Source organism: Leopardus geoffroyi, chromosome X (genome assembly GCF_018350155.1).
Source record: "Leopardus geoffroyi isolate Oge1 chromosome X, O.geoffroyi_Oge1_pat1.0, whole genome shotgun sequence".
NCBI lineage: Eukaryota > Metazoa > Chordata > Mammalia > Carnivora > Felidae > Leopardus > Leopardus geoffroyi.
This window is the reverse complement of record NC_059343.1, coordinates 36304474-36324323: the sequence shown is the minus strand read 5'-3', so window position 1 is coordinate 36324323 and position 19850 is coordinate 36304474. Positions and strand designations below refer to the sequence as shown.

The 19850-nt window shown below is 37.8% G+C and overlaps 1 protein-coding gene across 4 annotated transcripts in view; it reads right to left on the bottom strand.

Moving 5' to 3' along the window:
* Positions 1-2889: 2889 nt before the first annotated feature.
* USP9X (ubiquitin specific peptidase 9 X-linked) overlaps positions 2890-19850 on the bottom strand; it is a 129871-nt gene continuing 112910 nt past the window's right edge. For all 4 annotated transcript variants that reach the window (XM_045472936.1, XM_045472937.1, XM_045472938.1 and 1 more), the window contains 12 exons: positions 18979-19120; positions 17069-17822; positions 16328-16451; positions 15388-15613; positions 14728-14857; positions 10896-11081; positions 10199-10419; positions 10020-10108; positions 6299-6455; positions 5936-6148; positions 5497-5592; positions 2890-3424 (listed from right to left, as the gene is read on the bottom strand). In XM_045472936.1, coding sequence (XP_045328892.1) covers positions 3287-3424; positions 5497-5592; positions 5936-6148; positions 6299-6455; positions 10020-10108; positions 10199-10419; positions 10896-11081; positions 14728-14857; positions 15388-15613; positions 16328-16451; positions 17069-17822; positions 18979-19120 — 2476 coding nt within the window. In that variant the 3' untranslated portion in view covers positions 2890-3286. The remainder of the gene's footprint in view (positions 3425-5496; positions 5593-5935; positions 6149-6298; positions 6456-10019; positions 10109-10198; positions 10420-10895; positions 11082-14727; positions 14858-15387; positions 15614-16327; positions 16452-17068; positions 17823-18978; positions 19121-19850) is intronic.

Here is a 19850-nt window from a genome sequence, read left to right as displayed (position 1 = left end):
CTAGATCCAGCAAATTAACCACAAAATTCAGCAAAATAAGAGTTCATGGGGCAACAGAAGCTGGAGAAATACTAACGAAAAAAGTGCAAGAACGATTTTGTTGGAGTAGTCATCTGAATATTCACAGACCGTTGCTTTCATTTACAAACGTAATTTCAATAAAAAAGGCTCCTCAACTTTTTAACCACTACTGGATTAAATACTTATCATTCACTAATAAAAGTTAATCATGAAAAAAATATAAAACATTTTAATTCTAAATTTGTATATATAACAGCTAAAAGACACAAGGTTAGGAAATTATCAGAGAAAAAAAATCAAGGAAAGACAAAAACCTCAAATGATTATTGTTATTTCTGCCTCTACAATGCTGAGCATGAAAATTTGGTTGGTGGAGGGCTTAGAGCAGCAATATGGTTTTTACCAAGTTGTGCACGGAAATACTTAGATCCAACAGAGCAAAGCCCTCATTCACAGATGACCAAAAATATCTTCAGTCTTTACGTTAACAGATCCGACTGTCTTCTATGAAGTAATCATGCCATTTAGAATCCTGGGGGTACTTTGAAAGGAAGAGCAGTGATTCTGAAACAAACATTTAAAGTAGGAATTATATATATGGCTCAAGAAATCAGTTGAGGGAGTAAATAATCTTCAGGCACTTTGAAGACTTGAAGTTTAAAATGTGCCATTTATGTTCAGAAAAAGACCTCAACGCCACCAATATGTTGCTCTTACAATAACATGCGTCTTAACATTTCTGCTTACATGTTAATGCTTAAGAAGTTAAATAGAGAAAATAATTCGCACAAAAAGAAACCTCCCTGTTCACTTTCCCTGGATCCTGGTCACAACACGGACAGCTCTTCCTCGAATGGAGGGGAATAGGGATTCACAAGCCCTCACCTGGCACCAAGGAGAGATTGTGGTTTCAAAGCAACCAAGGTGGGATCCTCCCTCCAAGGAGAAAAATTCACAGCCTTTTCAAATGTCAAGTTTTTTGTGTCTAGGAAGTCAGTAAAGTTTTTAAATTAAGTACATCACATACTTTGTTAAGGAGTGGGAAATGCAAAACCCACCTCTCATATGGTGAGATGGGTGTATTTAACGACAGCAACTTGTCCAGTAAGGTTAACCTATTCTGCTTGTTCACTGTTAAGGAAGCCTGGAATTGAGCAACTTTTACATTAAAGCTACCACTTGGGAACTGCCAACAGTGTATAGGACTTTTGCTCAAACTTAACAAATCCAGATATAATATATTTAAGGTGAAAAACAGGATCTATCTGGTGTTAAAATTTCCTAATTTTACAGAAAACCTTGAGGCATTGATGGAACTATGGAGTGCTGCAAATAAGATACCCAAAGCTTTATCTTAAATACCTGCCCCTTTTAATCACAAAATAAAGCAATTCTCATTTTTGTTTCTGCTTTGTTCAGTTCCAACTATAGCCTTTTTGACAAAACATTTTCCTATTAACTGAATTGTAAAAAATACAACCAAGCTTGTGCTCATTAAATATACATGTATATAAAAAACATACAAAAAGTACAAGATTGATTAGGAAACTTTTACAGCGTCAACATCCTGTTTTCTCTAAATCTTTAGTAAAGGGCCAAAGGTTGAATCTTTCTGTGCACAAAAACTTAACGTGACTGAACTCCTGAATTCAGTGTCATGCCTAAGCATGCTATGCACAGAATTTTAATGTGCAGTCCTTCAAAAAAACGAAACAAAAATGGACAAAAAAAAAAAAAAAAAAAAAAAAATTAAACAAAAAAAAACCAAAAACCCAAAAACAAAAACACACCACAGGACAAAAAGTTCTTCGTAAATCAAATTCTATTTGTGAATTCAGCAAAATAATTTCTATAAAATAAAACAGCAAAATATTTAAATAGAAGAGGGTGGACTGTATCTGAAGGGGTATTTGGTTTTTAGACAGGTTCCAAAAAGTACACACATTCAAGTTACCAATTCGCTTTTAAATACAGTATTAACTGATGAGTTTCTTATCTTTAATTAAATGTTTATGCTGCAATTATGATACCTCAATTAACTAACCAGTAGTTTCCTTTTTAATTAGACCCTGCTTCAAACATGGAAAGTTTTGGAATCATGGACAAGGAGCTAGGACAAGTCTTGCTTTCAAGTAAAACTGTGACTGAGCAGAAAACTCAGCCAGACGTCTTGGGGCAAGTGGTGCTCCAAGTATGGTGGGATTCTGGTGACTTCCACTTCACTGGGGTCCAGCAGAAGGAAAGTTTTAGAAGATTCACCTAATAAGCTCTACCAAAGAAACGAAACAAGCACACCAAATACAGTCTTCTATTATGCTCCAAGCATCCTGGCATAGCAAATTTTTGCATATTTGTTTTAAATCTTTAAAAATTCCCATTACTCATAGATTTCTTTATCCCACCCAGAGATTGAACTGTCAAACATTAGACATAAGCAACCTATGTGTAACTGAAAACCGCCTGTTTAATCACGTCTCCCCTTGTTTTATATTTATAGTCTAGGTGTGAGAAGGAAAAGCTCTGAGCGATACAGCTGTCACACTGGGACAACCGCGGTCATTATGGTAGTTTTTTCCTCATTGGCTACACTAACCTGGTGTGAAGCCATGCTAAATGTTACAGCTTAACTATAGCTTCAAAGTGATTAACCTAATGTCAGAATAAAAAGGCAATGAAAAAGATCTAGAAACAATGTTACATCACCAATTTTCCACATCAACCAAATAATTTAAAGGTTACCAGCCTTACATTGCTCATAGTAAAACTGCCTCCAGTGGCAAAGAATTAACATGAAACTATTGGTGTGGTTGACATGGACGGGCTCTGGTTTGTTGTTGGTGGTGTATTTTTTGTTTTTTTTTTTTTTTGTAAAGGAATAGATCCAACTGCCATGAGGCAGGCAACACTGGTTGCAGAGTGCAATGGGTAGAACAAGAAAATTAACTTTTGTAGTTTTTGTAGATCTGTGAGTCTCAAGAAAAGTTTCTTGCTTAAGAATTAACAGTCAAACATTAATATACTATATACACCTTTGCCATTTACACATTAGCATCAGGCCATTTATTACAAAACACTATACACTTTCCACTGCAGGCGGGTTATATATGGACAGCAAATTTCTGCAGATAAGACAGTGAATAAACTCTCCACTCCATGTTGATTAGGAATAGTTTTTCTAGTTTTAAATATTAGCCAGACACAGAAAAAGGTTGGACTGTAAGGCCTGGGTGCACAGTCTTGATGGAACCAGTTAAGTATGTGCATTTCACTGATCCTTCGTCTGAGGTGGGGACACTTCTTCACTGCCTTCGTAATTTTCTTGTGCTCGCTGGCCAGTTCTCTGAGGGTTGTTCATGTGATGTGCTGCTGGGCCTGTATATGGCTGTCCGTGCACATGGTTATTCTGAGAGGGGAGAAGACATCTACGTTAAGACTTTTTCACGTATTAAACTTTCAAAATCATGAGCTGAAAACATTTCTTTTATTCCTGGGACTTACAGAAAGTCAATATGCTGGGCCTAATGGTAAGGGGAAAAAAATGGTTTGGAAGAGAAAAACCCAGGGCCCCTGGGTGGCTCAGTCAGTTAACTGGCCGACTTTGGCTGAGGTCACGATCTCACGGTTTGTTGGCACGAGCTCCAAGTCCGGCTCTGTGCTGACAGCTCGGAGCCTGCTTCGGATTCTGTGTCTCCCTCACCCTCTGCCCCTCCCAAGCTTGTGCTCTCTCTCTCTCTCTCGAAAACGAGTAAACTTAAAAAAAAATTTTTTTTAAACAAAAAAACACACATCACCTAAACTGCAACCCCCCGAGCCCCAAATAAAAGCAGTGTAGGTCTGTGTAAAGTTTTAGCTGAAGTGATTTTTAGTGCCCCAAATTATTTAGACCAAAGTCTGACAAATAAAGAGATTATAGCCTATTTATTGTCAAAAAACATTTACAAAAAATGATTTCTGAGCCAGAATACATCTATTCTGACTCTTCCAAGCACCTTGAAGCTTCTATAGGATAATGATGAATCTGGTCACAGGACATCTGCATTAGCAGCGACCTTGAACACAGAGTGGTGTCACTAAAAACAAAACAAGGCTAAAGATCTGGATTAACCAAGCATGAGTAATACAGGAGCTTTCTCAGGGCTGAGGAAAGGAACTTTCTTCCTTGTGAATTTGGTTTTTGTAACATTTTAAACCCATGAACCCTCATTTTTCTGTACATTCCCACCAAGCAAGAAGATTTTAGATCTTTCTAGAATTTGGATTACAAAAATAAATATTATGAATATGCATTTTCGAACTATTCAGTATGCTTCTGTTTCCAGCCTGAAATATAGTCCGAAAATATAACTGGTTTCCAGACTAGCACCAAGCATCAATCACCTGGGGACATGTCAGAAATGTAGATTTTTCTGGTTCTACCCCAGAGCTAAAGGAATCAGAAGCTTGGAGTGGGGGCCCAGCAACCTGAGCTATAACAAGCCCAGCAGGGGGTTTTGTTTTTTTTTTTTTTTTTTAAAGATTTTATTTTTTAAAAGCTTATTTATTTTGAGAGAGAGAGCAGAGCTAGTAGGGGAAGGGCAGAGAGATAGGAAGAGACAATCCCAAGTAGGGTCCCTGCTGCTAGTGCAGAGCTCCACAGCACAAGCCCCACATAGGGCTCAATGACATTAAGACCTTGATATCATGACCTGAGCCGAAATCAAGGGTCAGACGCTCAACCTACTGAGCCACCCAGGCGCCCGACCTCTGACCAAGGGGGGAAATTTTTTTTTTTTTTTTAATGTACTTATTTTGAGAGGGAGAACGGAAGTGGGGAAGGAGCAGAGAGAGCAGGGGACGAAGGATCTGAAGCAGGCTCTGTCCTGACGGCAGAGGCAGAAGAGAGCCCGATGTGGGGCTTGAACCCATGAATCACAAGATCATGACCAGGGCTGAAGTCAGACAGACACTTAACATCACTGCCTCAAAAGATGTGAATTAGTCACATCTGGTTTTAGAAGGAAAAGTTCTCGTTTAGAAAATTTCATCATTTAAATGTTATTTATTTAGCTACTGATCTTATAGGAAATTTTATGGAAATCTGTCAAATCCTTGGTATTTTTTAAACAGTTGTTACTGTCATTGAAGTCTTGGTTAGGCTAAGTAACCAAGAACAATTTCCTTCATTGCCACATCTTAAATGTCTTTGGAATCCATTTGTAGACTCTAACAGGAAATGTCATAATCCCTTTTACTAAGTATCATTTTATGTGGACATAGGAGTACAAAGAAGGGCACCTTTTTGACCAGGAAAACACAACAGGGAGGAGCTGAAACACATCATGCTGTGACCCTGTCCCAACGATTATTCTTTTGATCATGCCCTAAAGGTAGTCTAGTCTTTACTCCTTTGCAGTCACAACAAAAAACTTAGTCATCCTTTAAATAAAGCATAAAAGTAGGTTCTAGGGATGAAAACAAAAACCGCCCCCCATTTACCTGTTGATACTGAGATCCAGGTGAGTGGGGGTACAACGGGGCATCTTCAGGTGGAGGCGACTCATGCTCATCAGGGGCATCTTGGTCGTCCGGCTCCTAATTTTAAATATTTAAAGATAAAAATAAACTTGAATCTGCCTACATAATTGTTTTTTTTTCTAGTTGAAATAAAAACTTAACCTACAAAACGGATGTACAACTTTCCTTTTACTGAAGAGCAACAAATGTAAAGCAGATGAAAAAACCTGATTTGGATTCTCTCAGAGAGACTACATTTCAGGCAATTTCAGAAATTTCTCTAGAAGGCGGCTCCCTCATTAACCGAAGACTACACTGGCCTATAAAGGAAAAAATTGCTTTCTTTCATTTCTATCTGCTATACACTTGTGGCTCTTTTTTCTTTCTTTCTTTTGTTCTTTTTTTTTTTTCTTTTTTTTACCTCCTCTGGACAGAGTTCACAAGCTTTTGCAAGTGTCATCCTGGCACTATGTGATCTCTCCAAGAAATAACCATTTGATGTTTCATTGCTTTGCACTGGAGGAGACCAGTTGTTGTAAGTGTATTGAGGATTGCCAGTATATGGTCGTCTTTCAAGTTCATCCCCAAGCCATTCCACTGCCCAGGTCCACTTTCTCTTAAGATCTCCGTTGCCCTTCAAAAGAAAATAAAACCATGTACGTAAAAGGCTCTGGAATATTTCTCAAAGTTAAAATAACTCCAAATTCCCACTATTCCTTTTTTTAAAAATGGAATCCCTAACTTGGATTCCAATTTGTACAAAACTGTAAGAAAAAACCCTCACCTGCAGAATCTGGTAAGCAACAGGACAATTGCTAAAAAGAGCTACCATACATTTTATACACTGGTATGCTCTTTTTTGATAGTGATTCTTCGAGCGCTGGATTGTGTCAAACAGCCCATCTCGGTCATCTGGGATTCCTTTAAGTGCATTATGAATTCTGAAAAAGAACCAAATATAAAAACCTGAAAGATCAAACAGCAGCTAACATTCCTTGAATGTACTAATGCTAGACAGCAGGTCATTATTGTCAAACCCCTGAACAGAGGAGGAAAGGGGTACTGACAGGTTAAACGGCTTGCCCAAGATCAGGCAGCCACCTAGCAGTCTGTGCTCTTACCAACCTGTTACCAATCCAAAATGATTTTGTGATGTAATTCAAATACATTACTGGAAGTGAATTTAGGACACTAAGAGTAATACAAACTTAAAGTTAACAACTAATGTTATAACTGCTGTACCTAAGAGTTTGCTTCAAGTCAGTCCCTTTTATAAAGCTGCATTTCTTTAGGAAGTTAGAAATCAGTGACTGTGACACAGTGATATAATTTGGAAGTACAAAATGACCTTGAATTCTAATCATGAGGTGCTATACGATAAAGTAATCTTCACCAATACTACTACAATTTAGCTGATTTGCCAAAGATGGGTGATTTCATTTCAGTTTGTGCCAAGTCACAAAAGAACAATATACAGTCAATGATTTCTTGTTCTCCCCCCTACCTCAATAAGCAACTTAAAAAAATTATAGCGGCAAAAAAGCACCCTGTTTCTTTTGTGTTAAAAACCTCACCCACCAGTAAACAAAACGGGGTGTATACACACTGTGGATTATTATTCAGCCTTAAAAAGGAATAAAATTAAGACACATGCTACAACATGTTTCAGTCGTGAAGACATGAAGTAATGGGGAGTTATGGTTTAATGGGCACAGAGTTTCAGTTTGGGATGATAAAGTTCTAGAGATGGATAGTGGTGATGGTAACACAGCATTATGAACAGAGTGAACGCCAATGAATTGTAACTTAAAAATGGTTAAAATGGTAAATCCTAGGTTATGAATACTTTGCAGTTTAACTAAAAAAATAACAGTAAAATAAAAAATTTACCTTCCTGCAATTCTACTCTGAGAACTGAAAACAGAGGTTTAAAAAACAAAACCACATATACGAATGTTCACCGTAGTATTCACAACAGCCAAAAGGTAGAAACTACCAAAAGTCTAACAATGGATGAATGAATAAACAGAGTGTGGTATATCCGTACAATGGAGTGTTATTTGGCCATAAAAAGGAATGAAGTACCGACAGATGCTCTAACACAGAAGACCTTGAAAACATTATGCCAAGTGAAAGAAACCAGACACAAAAGGACATTTTACAGGATTCCATTTATATGAAGCGCACAGGCAAATCCAGAGACAGAAAGCAGGTTAGTCGTTACTGGGGGATGGGGGGTAATAGGGAGTGACTGCTTAATTGCATATGGGGTTTCCTTTTGGAATGATAAAAATGTTTTGGAATTAGATAGTCGTAATGATTGTACAACACTGTGAATGTACTAAAACCCACTGAATTGTATACTTTAAACCAGTTAAAATGGTGAATTTAACCTCCATAAAGAAACACAACCTGTATAGTCAGGAATTACAAAAAAACAAAAAGCCTTACATAAACCATAAATTTTACTTAGAATGTTTCCAAATAAAAACGCAAGTTTGGTTTTTCTTTTTGCATTACATGCATTCCTGAAATCTTTTGTTTGGAAATCATGACTTCAGCAATTTTGCAAGGTTTAATAATTTCAGACTAATCAATCAATCATGTACAGGCTTCTTGCTGTTTAATCTGAAACACTTCAGTGTATACTGTTTTTGCCTTCAGTTTTTTCAAGTGATAATGAAGTATAAGGCATTATTTCTACCACATCACATCTTCTTCCCATTAGTATTAACTGCTTTCAAATGCTGTTTTGATCAATATTATCTTTGCCTGCTTTATTCCCCAATGCCTGCTAGTGCCAGGCACATGGTAGACAGATACTCCGTAAATATTCATACACTGCTTACCGAATGAACTCAAAGCTCACTATGAGAAAATTATTTTCAAGCTTGGGCCAGTGATTCATAGTAACAATACCTTACTAATCTCATTACACAAAACTCAACTGTCCATATTTATTCCAGCACACGTGCCTTTCCCATTCCTGCTTGCTTCAATAACTCAAGAAAACTAAGATGTAACCAACTGTTTTAAAGCTATACATGCTTATAATATTTTTAAATGAAGAGAGTGAAAGATTCCATTAAAAACACTTTTCAAAAAAAAAAAAAAGAACAAGTTTATTTATTTTGAGAGAGATATAGCACAGTGGGGTAAGGGGCAGAGAGAAAGAGACAGAATCCCAAGCAGGCTCCATGCTGTCATTGCAGAGCCCAATGCGGCACTTGAATTCATGAACCTTGAGATCATGACGTGAGCTAAAGTCAAGAGTCCAATGCCTAACCAACTGTGCCACCCGAGTGCCCCCCATTAAAAACAATTCTTAAGAAAAATGTCAAATCCTAGACTCCTGCTGAGAAGGGTACTGGACAGTGCTCAAAATACACGGTTATAGTTTTGGAACTACTGATTTTTTTTTGTCTCCTGAAAACTGATTTTTGGTTTAATCCTATTTTTACAAACAGTAATAGGACTTGAATCTACGATGGTAATTTTGGAGATAATCTGGAAATATGGATTCATGAATTCTGGCATTTGCAATACCCACCAAGACTCAAAATTGTAATTTCTCTTTAAGTGTTTTGTTATAGAACTTGTTTTCAAGTTGCTGTTTTAATTATTATATTGACAGATGGGAGGTGGTCCATTATATATATAGATTTTGAACTGTTTTCTGTCAACTAATTCCATACTTCACCATCATCTGTATAATTCTTGGGATTAAAGATAATACATTAAAACTTTAGGACAGAAAGAAAAAAACGGAGGAATTCTGGAGAAAGCCTGAGGGGATAGTTATGCTGGATAACCTCAGTTAAAAAAAGAAAAGAAGGGGGCACCTCGGTGGCTCAGTCAGTGGAGTGACCGACTCTTGGTTTCGGCTCAGGTCATGGTCTCACAGTTTCGCGCATTTGAGCCCCATGTTGGGCTCTGCGCTGGCAGTGTGGAGCCTGCTTGGGATTTCCTCTGCCCCTCCCCTGCTCTCTTCTCTCAAAATAAGGAAATAAACTTAAAAAAAAAAAAAGCACACTTTAAAAAAGGTTATGTATAGATTGGTTGACACGAACACAACCAGAGGCTTGCAGGAAGCCAACCCCGTATTTCCCCCAGGAGCACTGGTTCAGCACTCCCCCATTCAGTGTTCACAGCAACTTTAGAAAATGTAACTACCATGAATAATGAGAACTCACTGTGCTTAACTTACCTAAGGACTATTTTTAGATAACCAAATGTTACCTTACCTCATGTGACTAATTTTAAAAGAACCCTAGCATGTCATTAATGAAATTAACATATTTACCAAAAGCTTATGCTAGTTTTCCTTAATTAAAAAAAAATTTGACAGCTAGTGGTAAGCATGCAACACGGGCAACTTTTTATTCACTCTTAAGCTTTTAAGAGGACACATTTATTAGATCTCCAGGAGGTATTAAAAAAAAAAAAGTGCTGACTGGCAATTTCAGTTAGTCTAAAAGTTGGGCAAGTAAAAAAGAGGATCAAACCTGTGAGTCTGCCACGAGTCCTCAATCAGTAAGATTTGCAAAAGCAGATCCAAATAGGGCCGGAGTTCGTAAGTGTAGGAATATGCAACCTAAAATCAGGAAAGACGTGGTGAGATAACTTGTTTAAAGGAATGACAAATGACAAATTATAGAGACGTATGAATGTTTATTTTCCTAACCTGCCAGAGAAGTTCACTGAGGACAGTAGATGAGAACTGAGGATTCTCCCAGCAGCAAAAACGAAGCAATTTGACAGTTTCCTCCGAGTTACTGCAGTCCTCGATGATTTTCTTCACATAACTTGTTCTCACAAACAAAATATCTGCCACATTCTGCTGAATTGGCATTATAGGTTGTGATAAATTAGGATCACCAAAAGGATTGGGAAGAGGAGGATTACCTAGAATATAGATTTGTCATCAATGAAAAACGAATAGGCTTCTCCACAATAATCTACAGGTTTCACCACAGAAAACAGCTTATGAATTTTGTATTTTCAAAAAGTAACATTTTAAATCAATATTCTTAAGTACAATGAAACAATGAAGAAAGGAGTATCAGGCATTACAATAACCAGATAGACCAAGATGATAAGATGCAAACTTTAAATGCCAACACTGCCATTTTCCTATATAAAAAGTTAATTCGTAAACTACTTCATAAGGTATCAACCTCAGTAGCAAGTAGACAAAAAAAGATCCCCTTTAAACATGTGAAAAAGGTATAGAACCCAAAATATTACAAAATATTCCAAAGCACAGATAGTCGGACTCTTGTTTTTATAAACATCTTCAGAATTAAAAGTAATTAACTGGGCACTACATATGGCCAGCAGTATTTAAAACCCAATGTAAAGAATGGGGCATTTGATTTTACCATTGATTGAAGACTGCATTCTTGAAGAGACATTGCAACAGCGGATCAGCTGTGACACTACCGAGTACAGTTTGCCTAATTCAGCATACTGATACTTGATTGGAGGACCTGGACCTTCATCTAAAGATACGAGCATAAAGGTAGCAGGTACATTCAATTTCAGAAGTTGTGTCTTCTCTGCCACACCTACAGTGAAAGACGAAGAAGCGGGAAGAATTACAAAAGAGAAAAGAATTCAGACGGTAAGGGCTTCGTAATAACAGTAGTTACATAAAATATTTTTTTATAATTTCTATAATCACGAGACCACTCTTAGCACTCAGAGAATTATTTAACCAAACAGAAAAGCTATGTCACATAATTGGATTTAAGTTTTAAGATGGTGAAATAAAGACCAGGACATTCCAGTCAAACCAGGCATAAAGAAAACGACCACCTTCTATGGCCTGAGCATCTGGGGGGACTAACCTACAGTGCCATCCTCATCGTTAGGGAGGATGATGAAAACTAAGTGAGAAACAAGAATTCTTATGTAAACTGCCTCTCCAATTTCTTCCACAGCTAAGCTGCTCGAAAACCATGCCTAAATTTGGTTTCTTCCCCCTTTCTTGGAGCAAAGCTAAGGAATAGTTCTAAACTGTAACTACTTCCTCTCCTACTTGGATTCCTCTCACATTTTCTTTCAACCTCCTCTCCTCGGTCTCATTTGTGAGTCCTCCTTCCTCCGTCTCTGAAAAATCAATGCGCCTCAAAGTTCCCACACGAGGCTATCTTCTCCCTCTGTATGCTTTTCCTGAATGATCAAACCCACTCTAATGGCTTCATGTTCCAGCTATTGTCACCCAGAGGATTCCAGAAGACTTACAGACAAATATCTTAAGTATTCCACTGAATAATGAACATCACTATTTGGGTATCCAATAGGCTCAAACTCAATTTACCCAAACTGAACGTTCACTCCCCTTATCCATGTCTTTCTGGTCCCCCCCCCCCCCCCGCCATACATGGCCCCCACTATCTATTCAGTTGGAATCCTGGGCAAATTTTTAAAATATAACTTATTGTCAAATTGGTTTCCATATAACACCCAGTGCTCATCCCAACTAGCGTTCTCCTCAATGCCCAACACCCACCTTCCCCTCTCTCCCAGCCCCCATCAACCCTCAGTCCGTTCTCACTATCCAAGAGTCTCTTATGGGTTGCCTCCCTCCCTCTCTGTAACTGTTTTTTCCCCTTTCCCCTCCCCCATGGTCTTCTGTTGTCAAGATCCACATGAGTGAAAACATGGTATCTTTCTCTTATTTCACTTAGCACAATACCCTCCAGTTCCATCCACGTTGCTGCAAATGCCCAGATTTCATTCTTTCTCATTGCCAAGTAGTATTCCATTGTATATATAAACCACATCTTCTTTATCCACTCGCCAATTGATGGACATTTAGGCTCTTTCCATAATTTGGCTATTATTGAAAGTGCTGCTAGGAACACTGGGGTACATGTGCCCCTATATGCATCAGCACTCCTATATCCCTTGGGTAAATTCCCAACTGGCATCACTCTTAACATCTCTTCTGTGTTCCCCTCTCCTTAATATCCAATCACTGATTTCTACTGACTTTGCAAAGTACCAGAATCTGTCCACTTGGATCCCCCCCACTCCACTGTCCATTCCCCAGTACAGGCCACAACGATCTTCTGCTATAGATCATTTTAACAATCTATAGTCTCATTTCCCTACAATCCATCCCACACTGTGGTCAGAATGATCTTTCTACAAGATATGTCCTTTAAAAACTCTTACCATGGTTCATCAATGCCCTTAGGATGAAGTCCAGAATCCCTCACAAGGCTTGCCACAATAGCCTCATCAGAGAATCCTGTCCAGTGCTCCTGCCATCACCACCTTAGATCAATTCTAGACTGAATAACTGTCACTTCATCCAAACTGAGTTTATGCTAAGTCTCTGCATCTGCTGTTCACTCTGGATGGAAAACTCAGCAACCAATTCCCACATCAACTTCTCCATTAAGTCCCCTAAACTCCCCAAATCTGATCTGGTATCCCTGTGATATACTACCACAGCACTTTGTACTTTCCCTATTATAACCATTAACATACTTTATGTCAGTTATCTTTCTATTTGCTTCTATACCCCATTAGACAAGACACTTTTTTTAATTGTCACATTCCAAAAGGTATAATGAATACAGGTGCACAATCCCTTATCTGAAATCCTGAGATTCAAAAAGCTCTTATCATAAATATAAACAAAAATTATTTCATGAAGTTGGGTGCCAAAATGTGTTTGCTGGGAAAAGCTAGCCTGAAGTGACAAGAGGCTATTTCTAGTCTTCATTTATCCCCACAAATTAACACTATTCGTGTTTTACTGTAGAAATATTAATGTGTATGTTTATAAGGTGCTGTCTTGGATCCTGCTATAGGGATGTTACATAATTCGTGATATATATACCGCCTTACCTTTCTTAAATCTAAATAATTCTGAACCCGAAAGCATATGTGGTCTTAAGAATTTCATGTTAAAGTTTACGGATCTGTATTTGCTTTTAGCAGGGAAATTTTAATTACATTATGGACCAATGATGTATGGTTTGTGAATAGGCAATACCTAAAAAAGAGAGTTGAACAAAATAGGATTTTTGTGAATGCCTAAATTTGATATTTCATAGTTTGAAATAGATTCCACTTGCTTGTTTGTGTCATACATACTCTCTCCCTTCTCAACTACAAATAACCAAGCATCTCTAGTATGGAGAGATAAAGGAAAAAACCAATTACAGAGACAAAAAGTAGAATGTCGCTTATGTTAAAAGAGCCGGAGATCAACTGGTGATCAGTAGGTTCACATACAAAACAAACATGGAATGACAGGGATGTTTGATTCTTTCTGGAACTTAATTTTGGATGTATGTTTTTTTTTTCTTTTTTCTTTTAAACTTTTAAAGTCATTTAAAAAATCACCTAAGTCTTTGAATCAGTTCCCAATCTGGCCAAATATTATCATCGCTAAGATTCTAAAAGGAATGTCTCAATAAATCATTTGGGGATCAGTGCACTAACACTTGGTCAGTAAGAAATTTTTATAATTTTAGGGGCACCTGGCTGGCTCAGCCAGAAGAGCATGCGACTCTTGACCTCAACCATAGGAAATTTACCTCATACAGAGCCAATTAACAAACACCAAAATGACGATGGAAGGATTTTTGAATATTTCTCATTATTCGTTCAACATTTACTGAAGCTAGTGCGCAGTTTTGCAATCGAGTTGGGGAGAAACACCAAAATTTGAATACAATCAAAAACAACAGAGACTAAATATAAGATAGGATAACATACTTTTAAGGTAAGTATTATTGAATCACTGATCAGGTGATGTTAGAAAGGTTGCGTTGAAAAGAAAAGTCTTGTTAAACAGAGATAATAACATAAATAATAGGTAACAGAACATTTATATTATCTCTAACTTTAATTTACTTTACTTCAACAAAAACTTACGTACAGAGTAAGTCCTTTCCCCAAACCTGGGTGAATATTCACAACCCTCTGGGGACTTTTTGAAAACGTGGATTCCTTGTGCTAGCTCTGAGAATTCTGATTCAGTTGGTGTGGGATGGGGCCTAGGAACCAGTATTTTCAAATCCAGACATAAAAATATGATGACTAAGACACAGATCCTGACCTGTGTCTATTGCAGAGATACACATAAATAAAGTACAAAGTGAAAAGTGCAGTAAAGAAGGTTTCATTACTTGGCTTAAAAGACTCTGCCAGTTAATAGGTTAAAACAATTATAAAAACTTAAATTCTTACCTAAATTGGCATACATTACAAACAGATTGAAATACTGCTGCAAATGACGCCCATGCTCTGAAACTTCCCTTCTCAAGAGATTTAGAACTGCCCTTAGTAGGTGATCGCTCAGGCTTAAGTTGTCATAAGCCTGTAAAGGATAAAACATTGGCTATTTTTCAGTGACAAGATATAGGTACAATGTACTTCTATTTGCATAAAAAAGGGATACACGTGCGCGTGCACTCACACACGTGTGTTCACACAGTAAGTTCAATCCAGGCAGAAATTTCTGGAAGGAACAATCACACAAGAGACGATTAAAAAGGGATGCTTCTTAGGAAAGGGAATGAAGATCTGAGGTAGATTTCATTATAGAGCCTTCCATGCTGTTTTAATTTTTAATAAATGCAAGTCCGTTAAAAAAAAAAACCTTAGAAATAACCTACATAACAATATGTATAATTAAGCCACTGTTTGTAACTGAATGAACAGTCAATAATTGCTATTCATTGCTGCGAAGTACCTTTAATGGAACTCCTAGACATCAGTGGTATGGTGTGTGTGCACACACATTTGTTAGGCAAACATATGAAACAGATGTACATATACTTGTGACTTCAACTTCCAGGAAAGAGATTTGTAAGCATTTAATCATTAGAAAGAAAACCCGGCAATTACCTGACTAGAAGGTCCAGGAGATGCGAAAGGTGAAGGACACGGCCCATCTTGCAAGGAAAAATGTGCAATAAAAACTATAAGTTTTGCAAATGCACCCCTCACTTCTGCACTAGGGCACTCCAGAAGATATTCAGAAAAGCGATTTGAAACATTAAAAAGGACATTGTGAGCAAACCAAAATCGTACATTCTTGCTGTGACGAAGGAGAATACACAATGCATCATACCTAAGACAAAACACAAAAATCTATGAATACCAATTCAATGATGTGTCTCATATATAGTACAGATTTGGGTCTTTATGAACCCAATAAAAATCAAAGACCTTCTTTTACTACTGGAGGGAGAGAACCAGCAATGGTCGCTTCCAGTACCAATATGAAAATGACAGAGAATTACTACAACTTGGTCTATTCTCACAAAGTGACAACACAGAGAAATGAAAGCTACAAATTCATTACCAAACCATTCCTAGGTTCGATGACAAAAACAATCCCTCCCCCAACCTTCCCTTGACATCTTACCACTAGATGAACACATAAAAATCGTTAAATCGAGGTATTATAATGGCCTCTATACTTTCACAGTTTGTAATTTAGGAGACTCATTTTATTTATGTTTTTAATCTATGGCAGAATTTAATCTAGGGAAGCTAAAACTAATAATTTCTTCATTAAATAGCTTAGACTTTCAAGCATCATCCTGTAATATTTTGTACAGGGATGTCAAAGATATGACACGAGAACATAAGCAAAAGCCAGCTTCTGAACAATAAAAAGGCCACATAATTATTTTAGTATGATTTCTCTCACTACTGCTACCAAGAGTTTTTGTGTTCTGCATTCTAGATCTGAAACAACATTATCACGATTTGAAAAAAATAAAGCCATATATTAAAGAACCAAACTAAGTATAATAGGAATGAAAACCCAAAGTAATACCAATCACTGGCAGAGCCACGGACTATTTTCTTGGTGTGAAATCCTGTGGTAAAAAGGAACCTAGCAGCAAGCTGAATACTAATCATAGTGATTTCTTCTGCTTCAGGCAACAGGTGATCTTGCCCTATAAAAAAATGCAGATACGTTAAAAACAAACAAGCAAATTTCTATGTCTAAGCTCCATTTTCAAACAAGTCTGCATTTCCATTGATTTCCAGAAGTCTTAACTTTGCTAACTGCACCCCACCCGGCTACTTATGAAATTCTTGCTTCAGTAAAGCATATTTCAAACTAATGCTGGAGTCAAAACCAAATTGGTGTAATAAACAAAAGCTCCTCTCTTTCCAAACAGCAAGAAAATACATGCTGCTCAAAGGTAAGTCATCTGAAACATGGCTTTAAAGTAGCCCAACGTAAAAATGCAAATGTGTTGACGCCTGTAGGAAATCCTGCAAGTAAATTAAGAGTTCTGCTTCATCACTAAGAAGGTAAATTCTTTTTTAAATGAAAGCTTACTTCTTAAAAATACTTATTTTTGAGAAAGTGCATATGTGTAAAACAGGGGGAGGGGCAGAGGACGAGAGGGAGACACAGAATCTGAAGCAGGCTCCACCCTCTGAGCTGTCAGTGCAGAGCCCAACACAGGGCTTGAACTGTGAGATCATGACCTGAGCCGAAGTCGGACGCTTAACTGACTGAGCCATTTGGGCACCCCTAAGAAGCTAAATTCTTGATACTCACCTGGTGGAGGATTTAAGTAAACACCATTACATGTAAGGAGTTTTTTCATGAACTGAAAATATTCCAAACTGTACTGCATTCGGTTATGCATGAATTGCACGTTCTGCTTCCGCACACTTCTCTCAATGGCTGATGGCATAATAATTTGATGGGGTCTTGTGGTGATAGCAAGCTCGGATATGTATCTTATCAACTCATCACCCTGGTCTATGGTATCCAGTCGTTCGTAAAAAAGTATGTAAGCATTCCACCACCTTTTCTGGCGCCTATATGACATGCGCTTCATCATGTGATCAAACACTTCTCCCATGTACTCTCCACCAAAACACTGGTTTTTCATTTCTTCGTCGTCGTCCATTTTACACTCTGTTACATCACCGTCATCAAATTTATACCAGCGATTTCTCTCGCCATCTCCACCATTCCTTTGAATGATATACGAATAATAATGTCCCCCACTTGCTTGACCACTGTGCACCAGCACACCCACGAGTCTGTATTTCGTGCTTCCTGCCGTCTCACTCTCAGACTGCTCATTCTGTTGTATCAGCTGACTCTCTGGGTTTACGTTATCTCCTTCCAGCTTTGCGACACCTGCAACTGTGTAAGGCTCCATGTCCAGCTCGCGAGGAAATTCAAAGTAATCATTGAACTTGATTGCACATTCTCTTTCCCAGTCATAGTCGAATCGTTTCAGTTGGATGGCAAGAACAGGAGGTAATTTTTTAATTAGCAAGCGCTTTACGGTATCAACCTAAAATAAACAGAGCAAGTTACTAGATGTTCTTTTATAATCCACTGCAAAAAAAAAAAAAAAAAAAAAAAAACACCTAGAAAATTATAGCATTAAATTACCTTTAAGACAAATCTGAGGTTATAAATGAAAACACATGCCAATGAATATAATCAAGGTGATTCTGTCACACTGGGTATTTCAAAAAATGCTAACGCTAATATGGAAATAGCTGATGCCACTTGTTACAAATTGCAAACAGTAGTGAGGCAGACATTACTCACTGCCTGCCTGGCTTCTATATTGTCACTGCCATCTAATCATCATTAATTGTTTGACACTTATTCCAATGAAGGTGTGCTTTGTTTTGAGCCAACTGAAGAAATGTAATAGCAGCTAGTATTTACTGGGCCATTAAGTGCCAGACAGTATGCTCAGTACTGCCTGAGCAGTAGCACGTTTAATCTTAACAGCCCACCAGACAGGAACGACTGAATGGTAGTGGGGAGAGTGGGGAGAGTGGGGAGGGGATCAGGAGCAGCACAGAGATGGTGTCACTTGCCTCAAGCCTCAGAGCGTGGGTGACAGGCAGTATGGTTTTACAGTTCTCGTCTCCACCTCTAGACTGTAGGATCTCCTTAGGTGGTGTGCAAATGTCAAAACAATACAGGTGACTGGGACGTGAGAAAATTTGGGAGCCCAGAAAGATACACATTGTAAGTGCCCAGAGATAAAACTTTATTAGGTGGGCCTAAAAATCTGATGTGACCAAATTAATGAAGGTTTCAGTAAACATCTTGGTCCTTACAATAACTAGATATGATAGGAGAAATGTTTTCCCACCAGCTCTATAGCTTCGAGGGGTTCAATCGCAGTTTGGCTGGACATGGATGGAAAGAGTATGTGGAACTCCAAGAAGAGAATGTGGTATTAAACTATTATGATTTCTAAAATGTTCACTCTCACCCATTTCCCTAGCCCTTCTGGCACTAGTTTCTCTCAATCTTCTATCCCTGAAAAACCTTTATATCAGTTATCGTAACTACCTTCTGTTACCACCCTAACAAAGCAGGGTAGGGAATAAAAAGAGGGTGAACTCTGATGACAAAAGCAATCAACTTTCAAATTTTCCATTAAAGGTAATCATAATTACTTTAAAAACCTGGATAAGTCATACCTTTTTATTGCATTTTTCACAATGATATGCATTTGCACCTTCTAATAAATCTCCTTTGACATATTGTTCCAAAGAATCAAGAAGATTTTGGTGATTTCTGATGTCTACATTCAAAGTCGTAAAAGATTCTTCACACTCGTATCTAAAGGTATCATTTAAGAAATAATCAAAAAGGATTTCTTAGTTTTCCAAACATTTTTAGTTACAGACTTAATGAAAACTAAATTTGTGATACTTGTAACATGAAACCCGTAAGTCACAGAAAATTAGCAATAAATGACACTTATCCAGTGTTGGGCACCACATTAAGTTGTTTATACACTATCTATGCACCAGGTTCTTGGTCTTCATGACAAACCTGCACCATCTCCATTTCAGAGATGAAGGAACAGGGGTTCAGAAAGGTTAATCTGGTCAAGATGACTAGGCAAAACGGTTTTGAAGCCGGTCTGTCTAGCTTCACAGCTTAAAGTCTTTACAGTCTACTGGGCTGCTTCCACCGTCACCTGTTTAGGTGGTTAAATACATGCCAAGACCAAAGCATGAATTCATCAACATCTGGAAACATCGGGAAAGGTCAACTATCAGAGATAGAATCTGACCGTGTGGAAATTTTCTACTAAGGGGATTTTCAGATTTCTAAGGAGACACATTCCATAAATTCAGAACATAGGATGTGGGGAATACACTCTCAACCATCAAATTCATTCAACAAATATATTCAAAGTGCCTTTGATAAAAGTACTCTGGAATAGCCACTGTTGAAGACAGTCCCTTATGTTTAGGGCTTTTCAGTTTAGTTAGGGGAAAAAAGGTAGACAAAGGTATTTTTAAGTGGAACAAATGGAATATGAAGTAGATATTAAGCGTAC